Source organism: Leopardus geoffroyi, chromosome B1 (genome assembly GCF_018350155.1).
Source record: "Leopardus geoffroyi isolate Oge1 chromosome B1, O.geoffroyi_Oge1_pat1.0, whole genome shotgun sequence".
Lineage (NCBI taxonomy): Eukaryota > Metazoa > Chordata > Mammalia > Carnivora > Felidae > Leopardus > Leopardus geoffroyi.
Window position 1 is genome coordinate 171,737,086 of NC_059327.1, and position 22,642 is coordinate 171,759,727.

At 42.2% G+C, this 22,642-nt stretch overlaps 1 protein-coding gene and 1 long non-coding RNA gene across 7 annotated transcripts in view; one reads left to right on the forward strand and one right to left on the reverse strand.

Moving 5' to 3' along the window:
* The window catches only part of RBM47 (RNA binding motif protein 47), a 163,886-nt gene that overhangs the window by 131,843 nt on the left and 9,401 nt on the right, over nt 1-22,642 (forward strand). For 5 of the 6 annotated variants that reach the window (XM_045474958.1, XM_045474962.1, XM_045474961.1 and 2 more), the window contains 2 exons: nt 19,027-20,183; nt 21,058-21,264. In XM_045474958.1, the coding sequence (XP_045330914.1) occupies nt 19,058-20,183; nt 21,058-21,264 (1,333 nt within the window). In that variant the 5' untranslated portion in view covers nt 19,027-19,057. The remainder of the gene's footprint in view (nt 1-19,026; nt 20,184-21,057; nt 21,265-22,642) is intronic. The other variant, XM_045474957.1, reaches the window with a different exon arrangement.
* Nucleotides 9,579-12,382, reverse strand: LOC123596488. The gene is made up of 2 exons (XR_006711682.1): nt 11,891-12,382; nt 9,579-9,896 (listed from the first exon to the last, which is right to left on the reverse strand). It is a non-coding gene; the product is annotated as an uncharacterized LOC123596488 (long non-coding RNA).

Sequence of the window (22,642 nt, forward strand, 5' to 3'; positions counted from 1 at the left end):
CTAGTTAAATTATAGAGACTGGGAAAACTGGTTCTCCTTCCTGTCCCTCTTTCTTTTCTTCCTTCTCTTAATAAATATCTTTCCCCAGAATAGAGCAGCGTTTTATCTTTTCAAACATCTACAAATTCTACCTCAGAAATTATAACTTTAGCATTTAAATAATTTCTAATTGACAAACTCTCTTCCCTTCCTTAGTTTTAAACCATATATTACTATATTTTGTTCAAATGGTGAATACTCATTAAAAAGTGGGGTGTGTGTGTGTTTGTGTATGTGTGTCTGTGTGTGTGTTTAACTTAAACAAGGATTAAAGCAGACAGCTAATCACACAGTAGCATTGCTCTATCCCTGTATGTTTCTCTGGGGTATTTATTAACCGAGGTGATTATACTTGAAAACCAGGGACATTAAATGAGAATTTGAGGGGCGCCTGGGTGGCGCAGTCGGTTAAGCGTCCGACTTCAGCCAGGTCACGATCTCGCGGTCCGTGAGTTCGAGCCCCGCGTCGGGCTCTGGGCTGATGGCTCAGAGCCTGGAGCCTGTTTCCGATTCTGTGTCTCCCTCTCTCGCTGCCCCTCCCCCGTTCATGCTCTGTCTCTCTCTGTCCCAAAAATAAATAAACGTTGAAAAAAAGAAATTTAAAGGTGAAGGAAGTATGACCAAGGAGGAACAATAGCAGGCAGTAGCCATTTTTCTTCCCCCACTAAAACTAGAGGCCCCCATGCTGCTTCCCCACCTTTTCCCCTCTGCAGTGAGAGGTGTCCCTGTGTGGCACACTCTCGTGGAAAGTAGAAAGGCAGATACATGAGTGACATTATTGAGCCAAGAAACTTGGATTTCACATATGACGTTTGGGAACTTGGGTGGTACATCCACTATCAGATTGATTTGTGATCTGTTTTCCAATTCATCAAGACCCACTACTGTATGGCAGAGAACTGCCCAGGAGCAGAGGAATACCAGGGAGAAAAGGACCGTATCCTCAACCAGTCTTCATGAGCTCAAGCACTTTAGTAACCAGCTTCTCAAAATACCTGCACATAAAGCAGCGTTTGGAAACTGCTTTCATGGCCAGGCGTGGTCTTGTGCCTATTTCCTTGTGGTGTAAAATCTCTACCAAGTCCCCGAAACAACGTAGTAGAAGCTAAGCATATCGACTAATGTAGAAAAAAAAAGAGTCACTTAACGTCTATAGCTGCCTGACCAAGAAGTTTCTAAGGAGGTTAACATTTACATCCGGTGTAGTCAATCAGTGGTCGGTGTAGCTTTTCTCCTTGACACTACTGTTGTCTGAGCTGTGTATTAGAAGTGCCAGCCCCCGGGGGGGGGGGGGGGGGGACTGGTGACTCAGTTGGTTAAGCGTCCGACCTTTGAGCTCGGCTCGGGTCATGATCTCACGGTTTGTGAGTTCAAGCCCCACATTGGGCTCGGTACTGAAGGCACAGAGCCTGCTTGGGATTCTGTCTCTCTTTCTCTCCCCTCCTTGTGCTCACTCTCTTGCTCCCTCTCCCAAAATAAATAAACTTAAAAAAATTTTTTTTAAATGCCAGCCCCTGTATGTGCCAAGGTTGGCTTATCCATTCTTCAGTGGGCTCCTTTTGGTCACATAGACAGACCACTGCACAATACTTGGTATGGCTGTTTGTACACAGTTCTGGGTGTAGGTAAATCACAAAAGTTAAATATAGATGGAAAAAATGTCCAGAGCAATTTGCTGGTGATTATATATAATAAAATTCTCTTTGTAGCTTTGTCTTACCATGTTTCTCATAAAAGGCAGTGCTTATTCATTGGTTCTTTCATTCATTCATGCCTTTACATTGGGCTCTACACTGATAGCGTGGAGCCTGCTTGGGATTCTCTCTCTGCCCCTACCTCAGTCTCTCTCTCTCTCTCTTTCAGAATAAATAAATAAACTTTTTAAAAATTTTTTTTTTCAACGTTTATTCATTTTTGGGACAGAGAGAGACAGAGCATGAACGGGGGAGGGGCAGCGAGAGAGGGAGACACAGAATCGGAAACAGGCTCCAGGCTCTGAGCCATCAGCCCAGAGCCTGACGCGGGGCTCGAACTCCCGGACCGCGAGATCGTGACCTGGCTGAAGTCGGGCGCTTAACCGACTGCGCCACCCAGGCGCCCCAATAAACTTTTAAAAATAATAATAATTTCAAACACCACCAGAGGGAAAATGAAGCTAGAAAGCTGAGTAAAGGGGGAATAACATTAAACATTTAATGAATAAAAAGAAAAAATATTTTAAAGACCCATTGTAATGCGTATTTTCTTTATCTCCCAGTAGAAAGTTTACTTCTTTTTATATTTTTTCTCACAAAGACCCTATTATAGTCATATTGTCAAGAAACGTTGTGGTATTTGACAATATATATATTTTTTTAATCTTTAGTTTTGACAGAGAGAGAGAGAGAGCAAGTCGGGGAGGGGCAGAGAGAGAGGGAGACACAGAATCTGAAGCAGGCTCCAGGCTCCCAGCTGTCAGCACAGAGCCCGACACGGGGCTCAAACTCACAAACCGCGAGATCATGACCTGAGCCGCAGTCGGACACTTAACCGACTGAGCCACACAGGCGCCCCTGACAATATTTTTAACTTCAAAAATACTCCGCATTCAATTTAAACTTTGAGAAGATAGTAACCCCTGGCTTATTCAGTGTTGAGAGCATTCCTGGCCAGGTGCTCGTTCGCTGTAACTAATGCCTTAAAATACAGGTCAGTGAAATGCAAGGACATCAATATTAAACAGGATCTATTTTTTTCCACGGGAGCAGATACTGTTTTGTAGTCACAACCGAAATGACTAATGTTAACCAAATAAATCAGAAGGTCACACCTAAAATTGAAGCTAATGTTTGACTATGTCACTCTGTTTCACAGCCTTTGTTTCAGGACAGGCCATGTGTCACTTTCCTTACAAAGAGACCTATGATGTTCCTGTGTATACCACCATTTGGCGTACCACCAGGGGTAATAAAAGAACATATCCTGTAGAGCATGTCCTCTTGTATAATAGGACCTAGCAATAACAGACCATACTATTACTCTGTAACTCCGACTTGCAAACCACCAATACAGTTTGCAGTTCGGGGGAAAGAATAACATTTACATATCATTATAAAAACTGCATAAGTTTATATTTGGGAAAGTTCACTTTCTAAATCTGTTTTGAGAGAAATTCAAGAAACTAAACGGATGAAAAATATCCTTTACACACAAGTTTTAGAATGTTTTAAAAGCCATATATATATAAATCAGCCTTAAATATATATATCCATATATATATATGGAACTCTACTGTATTTGGACTGTCAGGGTTTGCTTTAGTTTTAAATATAAACAGACGACTGTTGGCGCCTGGGTGGCTTAGTTGGTTGTGTCTGGCTTCAGCTCAGGTCGTGATCTCACAGTCCATGGGTTCGAGTCCCACATCGGGCTCTGTGCTGACAGCTCAGAGCTGTAGCCTGCTTAGGATTCTGTGTCTCCCACTCTCTCTCTCTGTGCCCCTCCCCCATTCACTCTCTCTCAAAAATAAAAATAAAACATTAAAAAAAATTAAAAGTAAACAGACTACTATTGAATAGAAGATAAACTAGAGATGGCTACCTCAAAGGTAAAGCTTAAGATAAGATAGATATAATATATATATTATATTTTTTAAATTTTTAAAAAATTTTATATATTTTTTAAAAATAGATATAATATATATAATCCCAAATTTACCACTATCCTATTGTGATTTTGAGGTTAAGCACATGATCACCCTTGTTCTCAGTCTCTCTGTCAAGAAAATGGGACTGATCCTTTAGCACAGTATTGTGGGTATATATAGATACAGAAAGGATATATAGAGAGAGATCATTTTTCAGTAACTTCAATCATATACTAAATAACATAAGGGACTTCCTTTCTATAGGAACTCTATTATTAATCCTTTTGTGAATTAAACAATATTTTTATAATGAAAATGATCATCCCTTAAATTACCAGCTCATATATTCAAATACTGGCACATAAAGTTTTTCTGAGAATATTGTGCCTGGATTACTTTCTTAAACTTGTGTTCGTAATTTTAATATCCCATAGCTAACAAACAATATTTAATAGGGCCTACTACATTCAGTGAGTAGGTACAAGCATTAGTATAGGTATACTCATTGGTAATCAAAAGAATCTAATATTTACACAACTGGACAACTATCAGAACATAATATTTACTTTTGCATTATCATTAGCTTTAAAAATGCATCATTGTAACCACATATTTCACATGTAGTGTCTTAAAGCACTTTTGCATGTAAATGCAGAAGGTAATATCTATATATAGGTTACCTTCCAGTTTGTCCACAAACATTTAGGAATAAAGTCCCTCAAATTCTTTAACTTTAAAAATTACATTGTCAAGCAGAAAACGTGTGGTTCTCAACTGTGGCTATGTAGGGGCGCCTGAGTGGCTCAGTCAGCTAAGTGTCCAACTCTTGATTTCGGCTCAGGTCATGATCTCACAGTTCATGGGGTCCAGCCCGCCATCAGACTCTTTGCTGAGAACACAAAACTTGCTTGGGATTCTCTCTCTGCCCTTCCCCTGCTCTCTCTCCCAAATAAATAAATAAATAAATATAAAAAAAAAATAAACTATGGCTATATAGTCCTCTACAAAGAGAACATCCTTGAAAAACATGTACTGTTTTGCTCAACCAAAACAATGATGGTGATGATGAAATTTGAGCATTTACCTGAGCTAAGTATCTTTTTTTTTTTTTAATTTGTTTTTGAGAGAACATGAACAAGAGAGGGGCAGAGAGAGAGGGAGACAGAGAATCCCATGCAGGCTCTGCACTGTCAGTGCAGGGCCCAATGCGGGGCTTGAACTCAAGAACTGTGAGATCATGACCTGAGCCAAAATCAAGAGTCGGTTGGATGCTTAGCTGACTGAGCCACCTAGGTGCCCAGCTAGGTATCTTTCTAAGTGCTTTATATGTTTTATCTCTTTAATCCTCACGTCATCGTGAGGTATATTATTCCCATTTTTTTAAAAAAAATTTTTTTTTCAACGTTTATTTATTTTTGGGACAGAGAGAGACAGAGCATGAACGGGGGAGGGGCAGAGAGAGAGGGAGACACAGAATCGGAAACAGGCTCCAGGCTCTGAGCCATCAGCCCAGAGCCTGACGCGGGGCTCGAACTCACGGACCGCGAGATCGTGACCTGGCTGAAGTTGGACGCTTAACCGACTGCGCCACCCAGGCGCCCTTATTCCCATTTATTAGGTGGTGAGACTGAGGCTCAGGAAAACTAAGTGACCTGTGTGATAGCACTTGTTTCTCAAGTGGTGGAGCCCAGATATGAAGTCGGGCAGTCCGGCTCCAGAGCCTGGAGTGTAACCATCATCCCTACGGTCTCATCACAGCCCCATATTCTTTTCTAACTTTTCTAACTTTTTTTTTTTTAGCGAGCTTGGAGAGGGGTGGGGGGGTGGGAGGAGAGAGAGAGAAAGAGGGAATCCCATGCTGAGCGTGGAGCCTGACACGGGGCTTGATCCCACGACCCTGGGATCACGATGTGAAGCCAAAATCAAAGAGTCAGATGCTCAACCGACTGAGCCACCCCGGCCCCCTAATTCAATACATTCTTAATTCTAGAAATACAATTTGAACATGTTAACTACTTCGCAAAGGGCCAGAAATAGGGTATGGAACAGACTGCAGGACTGAGAGCTCAGGAAAGGGGCGGGCAGGGTGGTGAGGTGTGTTGAGGCATACAGTGGAAAGGGCCTGTGCGTGGGCCTCCTTTAATCAATGTCCATTTTGCACTGGCCATGGGTTTACTCTGTTAACACTGGCTATAGCTAACCCTGCTATCACTAAGGAGAAAGCAAAGGCAGAGAAAATGGTAGAAAGAGTTTGGGTTTGTCATCAGCTAAGTTTCAGTTCTAAGTGATGTTTTTTATTTATTTTTTATTTAATTTTTTTTTTTTTTACATTTATTTATGTTTTAAGAGACATAGAGAGACAGAGCACAAGTTGGGGAGGGGCAGAGAGAGAAGGAGACACAGAATCCAAAGCAGGCTCCAGGCCTCCAGCTGTCAGCACAGAGCCTGATGCAGGGCTCGAACTCACAAACCGTGAGATCATGACCTGAGCCGAAATCAGACATTTAAACAACTGAGCCACCCAGGCGCCCCTCTTTTTCAATTTTTAATGTGTATTTATTTATTTAGAGGGAGAGAACAAGCAGGGGAGAGGGGCAGAGAGAGAGAGAGGCAGAATTCCAAGCATGCTCCACACTGCCAGAATACAGCCCGATGTGGGGCTCGATCTCATGAAACCATGAGATCATGACCTGACCTGAAACCTGAAACCAACAGTTGAACACTTAACTGAGTGAGCCACCCACGTGCCCTTCAATTCTGAGTGATCTTAGGTGAGGTACATGATCTGAGCCTCTGGCGCCTGATATTTATTTATTTATTTATTTATTTATTTATTTATTTAAAATTAATAATTTAAAATTTTAATTAAAATTATTTATTTTAAGTAATTTAAATTTATTTTTTAAGTTAAAAAAAATTTTATGTCTATTTTTTGAGAGAGAGCGCGTGAGCAGGGGAGGGGCGGGGGGGGGGGGAGACACAGAATCCCAAGTAGGCTCCAGGCTCTGAGCTGTCAGCACAGAGCTCGATGTGGGACTCGAAGTCACAAACCATGAGATCATGACTTGAGCCCAAGTCGGACGCTTAACTGATTGAGCCACCCAGGCACCCATCAAGTGCCTGATCTTTAAAAGGGGGCAGTAACAGCTAACATTTAAATGTCTTACCATCATACAGCTACACAAGTATAGAGCTGGGGCTCAAACCCAGGAAATCTGACCCTAGAGCAGGGGACTTTTGCTGTAAAGAGGCAGACAATAAATATTTTAGGTTTTGCAGGCCATACATACTATCTCTGCTGCAGCAACTCAACTTTCATGAAAGCAGCCACAGACAATATGTTAACAGATGGGCATGGCTTTGTTCCAACAAAACTTGGTAAGAACAGCCACAGGATTGAATTTGGCTCATGGGCTGTACTTTGCTGATCCTCCCTGCTGTAGACCTCTCTCTAGATCTCTAGACCTGCTCTACAGCCCACATTTTGAATTTCAATTCATAGGAATGTCACGAAAATTCAAATACCTTCCTTAAGGTGTATTATACGTGTAATAAATGCAAAAAAATTGAAGCTATCATTAACTCAAGAGTTTTTAAGGGGCGCCTGGGTGGCTCAGTCGGTTAAGCATCTGACTTTGGCTCAGGTCATGATCTCACAATTTGTGGGTTCGAGCTCCGTGTCAGGCTCTGTGTTGACAGCTCAGAGCCTGGAGCCTGCTTTAGATTCTGTGTCTCCCTTGCTCTCTGCCCCATCACCACTCATGCTCTGTCTCTGTCTCTCTCTCAAAAATAAATAAACATTAAAAATTTTTTAAATAATTTGTAACTTTAGGTTCAACCTATTACTGAGGATTTTCCCCCTTGTGCCTGTTTCAAAGATCTTTAAAAAAAAAAAGTTTTTAAACATTAGCGAAACTCTGAGATATTATTTCTAGTCCATCTCTTTCCCTCTAGAGAAGACTACATTTAAGGCATTTTTCTCTTTTAGTGCTGCTGTCTTCTTAGCATGTAAGTGAAATTCACTCTACAGCCACTTGTCCAGAAATACTACACATGCTGTAGAGCAGTGTCCTTCTTCTGAAATCATCTCAATGCGCAAAATGATGGCAGTCAGTAGAGTGTCTGTGTCACGGAGATGCTCAATAAAATGGATTTTGATTTTTATGATTTTAGTGAAATTTATTCAATTACAATATCATTGCATATGTATTATATTTGCAATAAGGCGATACATAATATATCAGTTCTAAGTGTAGGAGGATAAGGAGAGCTTCCCTCTTGCAGAATTTCCCACTGTCTCTAAATATAATTAAACCAGATAAAGGCAGATTTTCAATCCTTGTCCACCCATTATAGCTAATGACTCTTTGGGTGCTGTTTTGACCCATGGTCCTTGTTTCTTGTATACTTAATTAAGCCATTGTCATAGCTTTGGCACTCAATAAAATGCTGAAAGGACATATGTGACCTTCTAGGGTTGAATAATCTTATGTAGCCGCCCATCTTTGCCCTCGGTTTCACTCTGTCCTCTTTCCGATCTTTCCTTCTTCGTCTATCCTTGGTAGGCTAGGAACTGCAATGGCTATGCAGTAGTGACCACTATATCCCCAAGACCTAGCACAGCCTGGCATACGAGCATCCAATCATAGTTTGGATGGATGAGTGAATGAATGAATGAATGAATGCATACGTAAATATTGCTTCATCATCTCTTCCATCAGATCATTGCCTTTTGCCTAAAGGGTACAGATGTTGATTGTAGTACCAATGAATTGACTGTGTTCCAGAAGGACATTTTTAGTGATTGTTTATGTCTTAAAAAAAAAAAAACAACAAAACACCAAAACTCTGAATCTTATTTTTTTTATGAAAATTTGCATTTTATTTTTATTTTTTAATATAATTTATTGTCAAATTGGCTAACATACAGTGTGTACAAAACTCTGAATCTTAAGCTTTCTACATTATGAAGGAAACCAGCAGTGACATTTCAGAAAGGCCCTCGTCTTAAAAACCAGAATGTCAGCAGTTTGCACGTGCCCATGTGGTAGAGAGGTCTGAATTTAAATGAGGCACTTCTAGAGTTGGCAGATCCTCCGGTTGATTTCAAAGGTAGTGTTTCTGTGACCCAGACCCGTTGGTCTGTCTGTGATGACGAATCAGTTTGACAACAGAATCCGTCTGAGAGGGCTGTATGGTAGTCGTCGTCTGGTTTGAAAAATTAAATTGACAGAATTTCAAACATATTAAAATGAGTAGTTTGGTATCAGAGATACACCGGACTTTTGAAAGGTGATGCCCATCTCTCAGTCTTGACAGCTGTGACAGTAAGAGCCAGATGAAGACGTCAAGCCCACGCTGGGAGTGGCGGGTATAAAATAACAACTTCTTTGGGGCACCTGATGGCTCAGTCAGTTAAGCAACTGACTTCGGCTCAGGTCATGATCTCACAGTTCGTGGGTTCGAGCCCTGCTTCGGGCTCTGTGCTGCCAGCTCAGAGCCTGGAGCCTGCTTCAGATTCTGTGTCTCCCTCTCTCTCTCTCTCTCTCTGCCCCTCCCCTGCTCGTTCTCTGTCTTTCTCTTCTGCCAAAAATAAATGTTGAAAAAAATAACAACTTCTCTTAGTATTTAATTAATACCTGCCACGGGCAAGCATATAATCTGGTTATAGCTCTGGATAGTCAGACTCCATCAGTGATTCTCAACAGGGAGCAGTTCTGCATCCAGGAGACATTTTGGGTCATCACACATGGAGGGGGTGGGCATCGAGTCGGTAGAGGTCAGGGGAACTATGACATCATCGTACAGTACACAGGACAGCGCCACGTGACAAAGAATTATCACATCCGAAAGGTCAATAGGGAACAAGGTTGAGAAATTTTGGATTAAATGATACCAAAGGTCCCTCTGCAGCTCAGAGTCTGGTATTTTATGAAATTAGATTATGTATGTTAAAGAAGTTTATAAATTGCAAAACACTATATAAATTCAAGCTACTATTACATGATACAAACCATTACTGCCTTCTTCCTTCTCTCTGTATCTTCTGGTAGCTCTTTCTGTCCCTTGCCAGATCCCTCAAAGGTTTGGATCAAAGGAGCCAAGATCATGGGTGAAACCAGAAGTCCCTTCTACTGCTTGTTTACAGTTTGGGAAAACATTAATCCAGGAGGCAGATGTGTGCCAAATTTGTGGGATTCATTTTTTTTTTTTTCAGCATTGCCCCATCAACCTGTTTAGAAAAAAATATAAGTATATATAATGCTTATTTAAAGGAAACCAGATAACAGATTCTTAACAGGGATTGTGTGTTGCCAAACATCCATAGAAAACTCACCCACCCCCACCCCAACTGGGCGGGTGGCTTTACCCCTCTCATGGTGTACAGCCGGCTTCCCTGGGAACCCACAGCAAAATGCCTCATTTTCAGCCATGTGTTGATAGAAATGCCTGGGAACAGTGAGTCTCTTGGCTTTGTATCTGTTTATCAGACACAGTCATTCACTGAATGATGTGCTTTGCCATAACAAAATCTGTACAAGCATCAACACAGTTTAAGACCCTTTGTGAGTTAACCTCGTCTCAGATTAGCCAGGAGCTGACAGAGGTATGGCCCAGAATATCACTATGCCACTGTCTCTTTATCCTTTTGGGATTTCACCTAAAGAGAGTCCTGGAAGGATTTTATGTGTTGCAAGAGCCATGCCTTCAAATAGCATGAGGTTGCTGGGGGAGATAGGGGAAAAAAAAAAAAAAAAAAAAGAAGAGTCAAGCTTCAATCTTCAGCTTATTGTTTGGGCCTCCAGGTAAATTCCAAGTATTCTGCCTCCATTTTGTGTAGAGTTCCTTTACCACTTTCCAAGCTCTGAGGTAACAGAAATGTCCCAGTGCCAGAGGCCTGCCTGGTGGTGGGAGTATTCTCTGCTGTTTACTCTAATGGGTGGTGGTAACCTGGCCAGGGGCAGTAAGATAACCACTCAGCATGAGGCCAAATCTTGGAAACTTTTTGCAGAAGCTGGCCTTTGATGTTTTTTCCCCCCTTGATTTGTGGCATTAAATGTCACTTAATCCTGGAACCGGTCCTCTGAAACGGGTGCTAGAACCATCTGAAATCTATGGACATGACATGGAACGGAGGTAATTGCCTCCTGTGACAGTGACACATTCATGATTTGAACTTCTATTTCTTTGACTCCAAAGTCTTCCCTCTTCCAGAGTCTTCTAGTTTGGTATGTATTTTACTATATTGTACCGTTTATTATACCTGTGTGCCAGGCCATACCTAAGAAGTGACGATTAGTAAAGACAAAATTTTTCTGGTATAAATAAGGGACATCAAAACAGAAATCTTACCACAGAGATAGAATTACCTCTTGGATAAATACATTCTAAAACCTTCCACTGACTTAAGTTCCTGCTGGTGCTGGAAGATGCTACTTACCCCTGTATATTATCTTCAAATTGCAATGTGTCCTTTCATCTGCAAATAAAACTCTCCTGTGAATTCCACACTGCACATTAATCTCAAGTACCTGACATGCATGCACACAAACACACATGCACACATGCATCCCTACAGCTGTGAACCAAAGTTAACTGGTAGTTTGGATAATTCTAGATTATATTCATGCTGCTTTTAATCCTAGGTAAAGCCTGGTTGGCAAACTTTGGAAATTTTTCCCAGTACAGTGGTATTCCGTGCCCTCTAAAATGTCCCAGTTCAAAGTTAAAATCCTACTGAAAGATACTCTGAACCACTCCTAAGAAGAGATTTTAAATCCTGATTTAAGTCTGCTGTAGTCTGAGTTAGCCCTGAAATTTTATTTTACCCTGACAAGCTCAAACTTGACCTAAAACACAGGCAACAAAAATTGCAGCTAATACTTCAGAATAATAGCAGGATTTGAAAGTATGTTTTGCTCTGTTTTATATGCCAAACTGTGAATACATTTCAAAAATATTGCCACATTAGTAAGCTAGCAGTCTTTGGTGAAGCCATCTTTAGTGTGTGCAAGGATGGTGTGGTGTTGGGGGGGTCCTGCCTCCGGGGACCTGGCATCCATGAGGATGACTGGACCTTTTGCATCCAGTGCAGCAAGTCTCTTCAGGTTCCTTCTGGAAAAGCCTCTGCAAACTGCTATAGCCAAAGTTTAGGTGAAAAACAGGCTTACACTTGGATGCCCGAGCCATATCGCCAATGCAGAATCACACTGCCAGACAACTTACCTGCTAAGAATGGAATCTGGGAGACCCTGGTACACCAGTCCACGCCAGAACTCACAGGCTAGGCTTCTCATACTGACTGGTTTGAGGTTGGCTGGGATAACCTCTTGTTTCCCCGTAAACAAACGAATCCTACATAGGAGCAAGATTCTCCCCTCAAGTTCAAATATCTTTTTTTTTTTTTTTTTAACATTCAAATTTCTTCTAACATTTTTTGAGCACTTAACTGCTAGGTTCTGCACTAGGAGCTTTGTGTGGATTTCATGCACTCCTCACCACAGCCCTGCAATAAGGATCACTTACAGGCAGCTGTGGTACAGACTCTAAGCCAGACTATCAGGGTTCAAATACCAGCTCTGATGCTCACGAACTGAGAATCTACTTAATCTCTCTGTGCCTCAGTTTCCTTATCGATAAGGTGGAGATCCTAATAATATCCCATACAGACTTTGTGAGGACTGGAGTGAGTTAATACATACGTAGAGTTTAGCACACTGCCTGGTACATAATGGGCATTCAATAAACATTAGCTCTTATTGTCACCATTTTAAAGATGAGAATATTGAGGCTTTAGGAGGTTAAGTGGTCTTTCCCAGGGTTCACAACTAGTAAGCAGAGGAGCCAAGTTTTGGCCCTAGGTCTCTGACTCCAGAGACTGTGCATTTATTCAGTAAATCAAGACTATTCAATCTATTTTATTATTCTTTTAAATTTTTTAATGTTTATTCATTTTTTGAGAAACAGAGAGAGAGCACGAACAGGGGAAGGGCAGAGAGAGAGGGAGACACAGAATCCAAAGCAGGCTCCAGGCTCTGAGCTTTCAGCACAGAGCCCAGTGAAGGGCTCGAACTCATGAACCACAAGATGGTGACCTGAGCCAACGTCGGACGCTTAACCAGCTGAGCCACTCAGGCACCCCTATCCAATCTATTTTAAACCTACCTTCTATTAAATGGATAATTCGGTGCCATTTATCCCAATATTTTGTTATTGTTTTATACTCACAGACAAGGTTCAACTTACGAAGTGTATTATTACTTATTGTGCCCACACCTCTACTACAAGAAGAATCTTGTCATTCAGAAGATAGTGTTTCTCACTACTCAGACACCCCTATCCCAAACACACACATGCATATATATACTCCCACCCTTCTAAAGAGAGTATTCTAAACTAATTTTTTAAAGCATAATAATGATGTGGCCGAGCTTTTAACTTGGGGAAGTATAGCCTTAATGGGAACAAGTTGTTAATATTAAGGTACAGCTCTTTTGAGGCAGTCTCTGGTCATTGAGCACGAATGCAAAATGCCTTCATTCTCAACTTTTTAGGATTGGAAGGACAATTCTCTAATTCCATTAACTATGAGGTAGGCTCCATGAAAATGAGGTCCACCATATCTGGCACATAGTAGGTGCTCAAAAAATATTTGTAGAATGAATGAATAAATGAGCACAAACACTTCTGTGTTGGTGTCTCTTAAGTTATTATTGTGCACATATTAAGTGTTAGAGGCTGAGCCAACCACCTTCACCAGATATCTCTTCTTCGGTCTCATACATTTGACCATGCACTTAAATGGCAAAGAACTTAGACTGAAGGGGGGAAAGATAGGTGAAGAAGACTGTCTTTAAAATATGTTAGAACTTGGGGCACATGGGTGGCTCAGGCAGTTAAGTGTCTGACTCTGGTTTCGGCTCAGGTTATGATCTCATGGTTTTGTGAGTTCAAGCCCCGCGTCGGGCTCTGTGCTTGGGATTCTCTCTCACCCTCTCTCTTTCTGTCCCTCCCCCACCTGTGCTGTCTCTCCCAAAATAAATAAATAAACTTAAAAAAAAATAAAATGTTAGAACTTAAAAACTGGTCCTGAAATTAAGTCATTGTGCAGCATTGGAAACTGAGGAAAAAGTGACTATACTTAGCAATAGCAATCTATGCCACTTTGTCACATTGATGTTCTCTGCACATCTCCTAGAGCAGAGGCCGGCAAACTTTTTCTGTACCAAGCCAGACAGTAAATATCTTAGGCTTTGCAGGACATTTATCTCTGAACTATTTGATTCTGCCATCGTACCACAAAAGCAACCATAGATAATTTTTTTTAAGGGTAATGGTTGTGTTCTGATAAAACTTTTATTTACAAAAACAAATGGCAGGCTGTATTTGGCCCGTGGCCATAGTTTGAAATAGTTCGGTCTAAAGTTTGTCTAATTGTGGGGCACCTGGGTGGCTCAGTTGGTTAAGCGTCCAACTTCGGCTCAGGTCATGATCTCACAGTTTGTGAGTTTGAGCCCCGCGTCCGGCTCTGTGCTGACAGCTCAGAGCCTGGAGCCTGCTTCAGATTCTGTGTCTCCCTCTCCCTCTGCCCCTCCCCTGCTCACTCTCTCTCTGTCTTTCAATAATAAATAAATGTTAAAAAAATTTTTTTTTTAATTAAAAAAAAAATAAAGTTTGTCTAATTGTAATAAGTTAGGTACTCTGTTACATTACTGACAGAAAGGTCATATTATTAGCTGTATGGTGCCCTTTTTAAAGGCATTAAATAAATCCTATATCTCTTTTGTATCTCTAAGCCTTTGGTCTTGAAAATTCATTGAGCAGCACACCATATAATTTATTTAACTCTCTAGTATATCAGACATGAAGATAAGGAGAATGGAGTTTATAAACCGTAAGATTTTCTTGAATGTGTTAAACCTACTCATTGTACCATTTTTTTTAATGGCCTCTAGTGTGAAATCCCAATTTTATGGATCTTATTTTTGTCCTTTTTATATCTCTGAGCTCTCTTACTTTCCAGGTTTTTTTTTTAATTGTGGTAAAATAGACACAACAAAATTAGCCATTTTAACTATTTTTAAGTATACAGGTCAGCGGCATTAAGTACATTCATATTGTTGTGTAACCATCACATTCATCCATCTCCAGAACTCTCGCATCATCCCTAACTGAAATTCCCTAAACACTAACGCTCCATTTTCCCTGTCCCCATCTCCCAGCAACCATGATTCTTCTTTCTATCTCTATGAATTTGCCTATTCTAGGTACTTCATGTAAGTGTAATCATACACTATTTGTCCTTTTGTATCTGGGTTCTTTTACTTCACCTAATGTCTTCCTGGTGCGTCCAAGTTGTAACAGGTGTTAGAATTTCCTTCCTTTTTAAGGATGAATAGTATTCCACTCAGTATACATATCACATTTTGTTTGTCCTTTCATGCATCAACGGACATCTGCGTTGTTTCCACTTTTTGGCTACTGTGTGAATAATACTGTTGTGATCACTGGTGTACAGAGAGCTGTTTGAGTCCTTGTTTTCAGTTTTTTTGAGTATGTAACCGGTAGTAGAATTGGTGGATCTTATGACAATTCTATGTTTGAGCTTCTGAGGAAGTACCATGCTGTTTCCCCAGTAGCTGCACCATTTTACATTCCCACTAGCAATGCTGAAGTTTTCCGATTTCTTCACATTCTTGCTAATGCTTATTTTGTGTTTTGTTTTATTTTTATGATAGCCATGCTAGTAAGCATGAAGTAGTATCTCACTGTGGTTCTCATTTGTTTTTATGTCAATGTTTGTAGTTAGTGTAAAAGACAGTTTATTTATTAGGTACTACATTAATCAATGTCTGGTGCAAATTAGATGTGTGTGTGTGTCTGTGTGTGTATGTGTGTATAGATGCATTTATTCCTTTCCTACCTCCAAAATTATGTGAGATGGCTTCCAGTGTCTGTGTGTGTGTGTGTGTGTGTGTGTGTGTGTGTGTGTGTGTGTATAGGTGCATTTATTCCTTTCCTACCTCCAAAATTATGTGAGATGGCTTCCAGTGTCTGTGTGTGTGTATAGATGCATTTATTCCTTTCCTAACTCCAAAATTATGTGAGATGGCTTCCAGAAACATGTAAACAAGAAGATGAATAATATAAATAGCTAAATTCATGACATTGAGAATATAGAAGACTAAAAAAAATGAAACTATAGCCAAAATTAGATAAACTTGATACTAGACTTGTCTAGTATCTTAGACAATTACTAAAATTGAAGTGACAGACTTAATGCTGAACTTCCTAGTGGCCAAAGAAAAAAGGGAAAGAGGGACAGTAACATAATTCAGTTCTTCCAGATGATCAAAGCTTATGAAAAAAGACTTTCCTTGGCTCGCAGATGTAAGAAATAAGCTATAACTTTTAAAAGAAGTGATTTTTTTTTTTAAAAAGAAGTAATTATATTACTGACACCAGCAGATTTCAGACTGAAAGCAAACAAAAATTTTGATAAAATTAATGGAGTTGCACCTGGAAATGACTCCCATAGCCTGACCACTGTAAGACTTTTCTTGGTGTAAAATCATAATTTCAGAGTACAATTAGGAAAACATGAAGTCAACTCTGCATATCTCAGCAGAGCGATGAGGTCTCTTCCTTTGGATTTTAGTTAATATTTTATGTAGTACAACATGTAAGATTTTGAATTGCCACTTACGTGTTATATATGTCCTGGGGTTTCCTTTTCAAAGGCCACAAATTATAAACACATATGTATTTGTACAAATAGTTTCCTTAAGAATATATCCTTATCTTCCTTTTGGAAGGAAGGGAAGAGCTTCATGTTCAAATCTGATATTGAAATTTCTGTTTCAGTGTGAAACTACAGGAACGAATGTGTCATTTTCAAGTTGATAACAAAAAAGACTTCATGATAAGTGGATATGTTGTCAAACCAGTCTTAAGCAATTAAAGGGCAAAAGAAATAAAAAAATAAGAATAGAAGCCATATGAAACAGATGTTTTTAAAGAACTGAGAAAGTGTCAATTTTACCCTAAAATGGAAAGAATTGGTCTGAAGTTTTACCCAGAAGTTTGGATTAAAGACAACAATAACAATGGACATTTCTTGAACGTTTACAGTGTTCTAGGCACAATCAAAGTGCTTTGCTTGTATTAACTCACATATTCCTCTAAACTTAGTACTAACCTCATTATTCCCATTTTATAAAAAGAGAAACTGAGGCATGAAGCAGCTAAGTATCCTTGCTCCAGTTCATACAACTAGAAAGTGTTAGAGCTGGGATTTACACACAGTCACCCAGTCTGTCTCCCGTGGCCACTCACTTACCCACTATGCTGTACTGCCCCTTGATGTTATGGCAGATGAGCCAATGAAGAAATGCTTTAGCTGGCCAGCAAATAAACACCTTATATTTCTGTTGTGTCCCTATAATTTCTTTTGATTTTTTTTTTCTTTAGAAGATCAAACTTACCTTAATTACTCTTGAAATTTCCCTTAATATTCTTGTATACAATTCCTATTGTTAAATTTTTTAAACTAATGCTCCTGATTCCAGTTGAATGATGAAAAGTTACGCAGCTATTAAAAATTGTGTTTTTGCAAAGAGTGTTAAACATGTGGAGGAGGGGCGCCTAGGTGGCTCAGTTGGTTAAGCATCTGACTCTTGATTTTGGCTCAGATCATAGTCTCATGGTTCATGAGTTCAAGCCCTGAGTCGGGCTCTGCACTGACAGCACAAAGCCTGCTTGGCTTTCTTTCTCCCTCTCTCCCTCTCTCTCTCTCTCTCTCTGCCCCTCCCCTGCTCGTGCTCTCTCTCTCTCTCTCAAAATAAATAAACTTTAAAAAAAAATGTGGGAGGAATGCTTATGAAGCAAAGCAGCGGTATATAAATTTGTTGGAAGCCAAGTTCCACCCCCCCACCCCCCCAAAAATAAAACTATTAAAAAAAAAAAAAAAGATGGGAAAGTTCAATTGTGGCTATCATTGGGTACGAATAATAGGAATGATTTCTTTTCCTCCTTTTCTTAATTTTCCACAAAATTTACCCAAATACTTTTATAGCCCAAAAAATGAAATAAACTTCATTTTTTAAAAGGCCAAGCAGAACCGTTCTTTACAAAAGCACAGTACAAAGCTCCTAATGATAATCCTATTGTATAATTTAAAATCATCTCCACAGAGCCCTGTGCTGTATAGGTAAAGGTGGCATGGTTTAGATTTGCACTATCATATGTGGCTATTTAATTTTAATTACAATGAAATAAAATTTAAAACTCAGTTCAACAGTTACACTAGCCCCATTTTAAGTGCTCAGTAGCCAAAGTGGCTAGGGAACAGCTTTTCCATCCTCACAGAAAGTTCTATTGCACAGCACTGCTTCTGAAGACAGAACATGGAATCTGGAACCAAGTGACTTGGAATCAAGTCCGTCTAGGAGCTGACACTTGCTGTGTGAAATGGGCAATTTACTCAACCTCTCTGAGCCTATTTCCCCATAGACAAATTAGGAGTAATAATAATATCATTTTCCATGTAAGGAGATTAGGAAGGTCAAATAAGATAATGCATGTAACAGTTTTCCAAAAACTGCAGTGTGGCTTACCAGGTAGTAGCTGCTTCACAGACCACCACCCCCCCCCCCCCCCCCCCGCCCTGCCCAGTTTGAACGTAATTTAGCTCTTTGTGGACTGATTCCAAATCCTTTAATGGTTCCTACCAAGACTTTTGCCTAAATGACACCGTAAAATTCAGACTTACCAGCTCTTACCACAGTTCCTAGAACAAGTCCTTGGCAATGTGAATGTTCCATTTCTTTCTTGTAAAAAGCTTCAGATACACAGCTCTGTACCTATCTCTTATCATAACACCTCCTCAAAGTTTTCCTTAACGATGTAAGTATACTGCTCTACTTCTAAATGGAAAAGACTGTCTTAAAAAAAGAAAGCAAAGAGGCTTTGTCTACCAGATAAATGGGTTAAAATGCTATAACTAAAAGGAAATCAATCTGAGTCGACAGTGCAGGAATTGAGCAAAAGATGTTGCCATTTGCTGCAAGAAGATGAGGTTTTCACTAACAATTACAACAGGTTCTCTGTGCTTCAAAGCTGTTGGGGTACTGATTAAGCGGAAGTACTTGCTCATTCTGATTTTTTTTTTTCCCCGAGTCACTTCTGGTTTTTCCTGCAAAACAACCTGACTAATTTAGCTTCTTAGAGCTGCTGTATTTATTCCCCATCTAACCACCTGCTAGTGAAGCGTGGGTCTCGTGTGTCTTACAGGAATGAAGTAGGCAAGTTTTGGCTCAACGCGGTGCAGACTCCACACTCACCCTCCCTTCTGCCTCCCGCAGGTCTCCTCCAGCCGTGGATGCCTTTGACATTATGACCGCAGAGGACTCCACCGCAGCCATGAGCAGCGACTCGGCCGCCGCGTCCTCGGCCAAGGTGCCCGAGGGCGTGGCCGGCGCGCCCAACGAGGCGGCGCTGCTGGCGCTGATGGAGCGCACGGGCTACAGCATGGTGCAGGAGAACGGGCAGCGCAAGTACGGCGGCCCGCCGCCCGGCTGGGAGGGCCCGCACCCGCAGCGCGGTTGCGAGGTCTTCGTGGGCAAGATCCCGCGAGACGTGTACGAGGACGAGCTGGTGCCCGTGTTCGAGGCGGTGGGCCGCATCTACGAGCTGCGCCTCATGATGGACTTCGACGGCAAGAACCGCGGCTACGCTTTCGTCATGTACTGCCACAAGAACGAGGCCAAGCGCGCCGTGCGCGAGCTCAACAACTACGAGATCCGCCCGGGCCGCCTGCTCGGCGTGTGCTGCAGCGTGGACAACTGCCGCCTCTTCATCGGTGGCATCCCCAAGATGAAGAAGCGCGAGGAGATCCTGGAGGAGATCGCCAAGGTCACCGAGGGCGTGCTGGACGTGATCGTCTACGCCAGCGCGGCCGACAAGATGAAGAATCGCGGCTTCGCCTTCGTCGAGTACGAGAGCCACCGCGCGGCCGCCATGGCGCGCCGCAAGCTCATGCCCGGCCGCATCCAGCTGTGGGGACACCAGATCGCCGTGGACTGGGCCGAGCCCGAGATCGACGTGGATGAGGACGTGATGGAGACCGTGAAGATCCTCTACGTGCGCAACCTCATGATCGAGACCACGGAGGACACCATCAAGAAGAGCTTCGGCCAGTTCAACCCGGGCTGCGTGGAGCGCGTCAAGAAGATCCGCGACTACGCCTTCGTGCACTTCGTCAGCCGGGAGGACGCCGTGCATGCCATGAACAACCTCAACGGCACTGAGCTGGAGGGCTCGTGCCTCGAGGTGACGCTGGCCAAGCCCGTGGACAAGGAGCAGTACTCCCGCTACCAGAAGGCGGCCAAGGGCGGCGGCGCGGCCGAGGCGGCGGTGCCGCAGCCCAGCTACGTGTACTCTTGCGACCCCTACACGCTGGCCTACTACGGCTACCCCTACAACGCGCTCATCGGGCCCAACAGAGACTACTTTGTGAAAGGTTAGTGGGGGCTGTACTGCTGGGGAGGCCCCCGACAGCCATGTGGCCCTGGACAGAGTCAGGGGTGTTGTGGCTGTAGTTTGCTGGGCTGGTAGACAGGCTCCTCCCCCCACCGACCCACCCTCTTTTGGGTGTCACTTCTGGGTGTTTTTGTTTTTGTTTTTGTTTTTTTTGCTGGCACTTAGAGTGTTCACTTCCACAGCATTTTGGGAAATGTGGGTCGTTCATGTGTATGGGGGCAAGCGGTGAAATCACAGGGGCATAGAGGCACTTCTTGCATACTACCTTTCCAGGGTCTCCCCAATTTGGGGCTAGTCCACCTGTCTCTAGTTTAAAAGCTCCTTGTGAAATTAGATCTCCAGGATGTTGGCACACGAAGGGCAATGTTGTGGTGGTGGTGACGTTTAAATTATTGGCTAGCATGTAATGAAACCAACCAAGCATTATACTGGGAAACCAATACCTAGGTTCTGGGTCCTGCTGTCACCAGATTAACTGGCTCTGTGACTTTAATCAGTCCCTTTCACCTCCCTAGGCCAGTTTTCTCACGCATAAAATGAGGAAGGTGAACTAGCAGATCCCCTTCCAGATCTGACTTCTTTCTATTCTGTGAATGTTTTCCTGTATTAAGTTGCACTTGCAATCCTAGGAACTCATCGGCAAGTTCATCTCTTGCATTGAGCAGGCATACTTTGGATGCAAATCTAGGATGGAGTAGCATGTTTGAAGTATCTTACCAGCTCATTGAAGAGCAAAGGTGTAACCACCTGCAACTTATGGCAAACAACTAAATGGCCAAGAACCTTGAGTTGAGATCTGCTTCCTGTGCGGTCACTGTTGGTTGCTCATCATTTTTTTGTGTTGTTATTATAAGCAGGCAGCGTAAGAGGCCGGGGTCGAGGTGCGGCTGGCAACAGAGCCCCAGGGCCCAGGGGTTCCTACCTCGGGGGATATTCGGCTGGCCGTGGTATATATAGCCGATATCATGAAGGGAAAGGAAAGCAGCAAGAAAAAGGATATGAACTTGTACCGAATTTGGAAATCTCTGCCGTCAATCCAGTTGCCATTAAACCTGGTACAGGTCAGTATGAACCAGAGATAGAATGCATCAGCCTAAACCCCCACCCTCTCTTTGAAGTGACTCCAGGCTTTCCTTGGGCTCTTTCATTGCACAAGGGTTCCTTTTCTCATAGGCAGCCAGAGATTAGGCAAGAGTGTGGCCTCCTGAGCCTTCTTAATGTGGGACTTAAGGGGATGGTCTAGCTCTGACCATGTTCAAATCAAACTTTACAGTAGTGGCTTTTTCAAATGGGTGCCACTTAGTCACTTAGGCTTATTCTCAGTCTGTGACCCAGTAGGCAGAGTTGGAGTGGTGGGGAGGGACAGAGGAAGAAAATGGAAGATTAGGAGATTCTTCTGTATCTTTTACCAGCTCAAACCATCTTTTTCTTACTCAGGCCTATTGCTCCACTAGCTGTAAGAAAGCCAGAGGATACAGCTTATTGCCAGTTCTGAGAGTTGGTGGGAAGGGTAGGAAATCCCCCTTTGGGAGCAAAAAACACAGCTTGTCCCTTGTCATGGTTTTATAACCAACCAGAATACCTGGGAACAAGGCAGTGGTGAAAGTTTTTGCAGCTGCTAATTTCCTGGATTCTCATTTCCAGCATTCATCTCCCCCTCTTGCTGGATCAATAGATTGCAGGTAGGGACACTCAAGTAATTCAAGCCAGAGACCTGGAACTTTGCTTTCACCTCCAGGCCCTACAAACCACTCTGCCAGTGTTATTAGTGCCCATTGGTCATCTGGCATGAGTCAGATCTTTCTGATCCTCACTTCTAAGGAATTCCATTGTGAGAGCATCATAGCACCAACTCCCTATTAGCACACACCACACAAACATCCACACATAAGGAAAATTCATTCGTGGAGAGTCAGAGCCATCCTCCTCCAGCTCTCCTCCTGGCTTCGTGGAGGGTAGACTGAAGAGCGCTTTGAGAGAATCCTCACCTTGAAGCCCAGCTCCTCTTGATTTTCTTTTGGTTGAGGACTGTACCTTCCACCCCCTAGCTAAAAGAGAGTCAACGAATCTGCGTTTGGGGCATAGGTTTGCACTGCCACATAGGGCTTAGAATGCATTTTCCCAGCAGAGCTTCCTTTTGAAATAGTCCAGGGAGTAATTTTTTTGCCTAGGAAAAAAATGTTGCAGATTCCGCAGTCAAATGACTCCTTAGTCTGGATTTCCTTACAAATGCCATTGACACTTATAAGCAATGTAAAACTGATCCCAAAGCTCTCTGTAATGCCATAAAACAGAGCCTGGATACGATAGTTGTCACTTCTACTTGTTGGAAACTGGACTCCTGTTGGCAAGTTGCTACAGCTTAAGATTTAACTGGAGAAACGAACTCTTAAACCAATTTTAAGCGTATAGTCGTGTTCTGCAGCCTGAGGTAGAAAT